We start from the raw sequence: 353 nt of genomic DNA, 5'->3' as shown, positions 1-353 counted from the left end.
GCGGCACCCCAGCTATGGGGCAGCAGCTGCCCAGCCATGAGCTGGGGACCCCAACATGGGCACATCCCCATACTCGGGGTGGGGTGGGGTGTGTTAAGCCCCCAAAAGAGGGGTGGAGGATAAAAATTGTGGTCCTGGACTCACGGGCTCCTGGAAGTAGAACTGGTAGTCAAAGGTGGGGTAGGTTTTCATCTTCTCCACGATGTCCACAGCGGGGTCGGCGGGGCGGTACGGGGTGTTCAGCGAGGCCACGGCTCTGCGACACCACGGGGAGGGCAGAGTCAGCATCGCCCCCGGATTTGGGGGGGCCCCGCGTGAGCCGGGGCTTTGCTGGGGGCGGGGGGGGGGGGGGA

The 353-nt window shown here is 66.0% G+C and overlaps 1 protein-coding gene across 1 annotated transcript in view; it reads right to left on the bottom strand.

Annotated features, from left to right (window-relative positions):
• The window catches only part of EPHX2 (epoxide hydrolase 2), a 12,989-nt gene that overhangs the window by 7,339 nt on the left and 5,297 nt on the right, over positions 1-353 (bottom strand). The window contains exon 11 of the mRNA XM_035900729.1: positions 145-256. Coding sequence (XP_035756622.1) covers positions 145-256 — 112 coding nt within the window. The remainder of the gene's footprint in view (positions 1-144; positions 257-353) is intronic.

Source organism: Egretta garzetta, unplaced genomic scaffold (genome assembly GCF_000687185.1).
Source record: "Egretta garzetta isolate BGI_Z169 unplaced genomic scaffold, ASM68718v1 scaffold218, whole genome shotgun sequence".
In the NCBI taxonomy this organism is placed as follows: Eukaryota; Metazoa; Chordata; class Aves; order Pelecaniformes; family Ardeidae; genus Egretta; species Egretta garzetta.
This window is presented reverse-complemented; position numbering and strand designations above follow the sequence as displayed.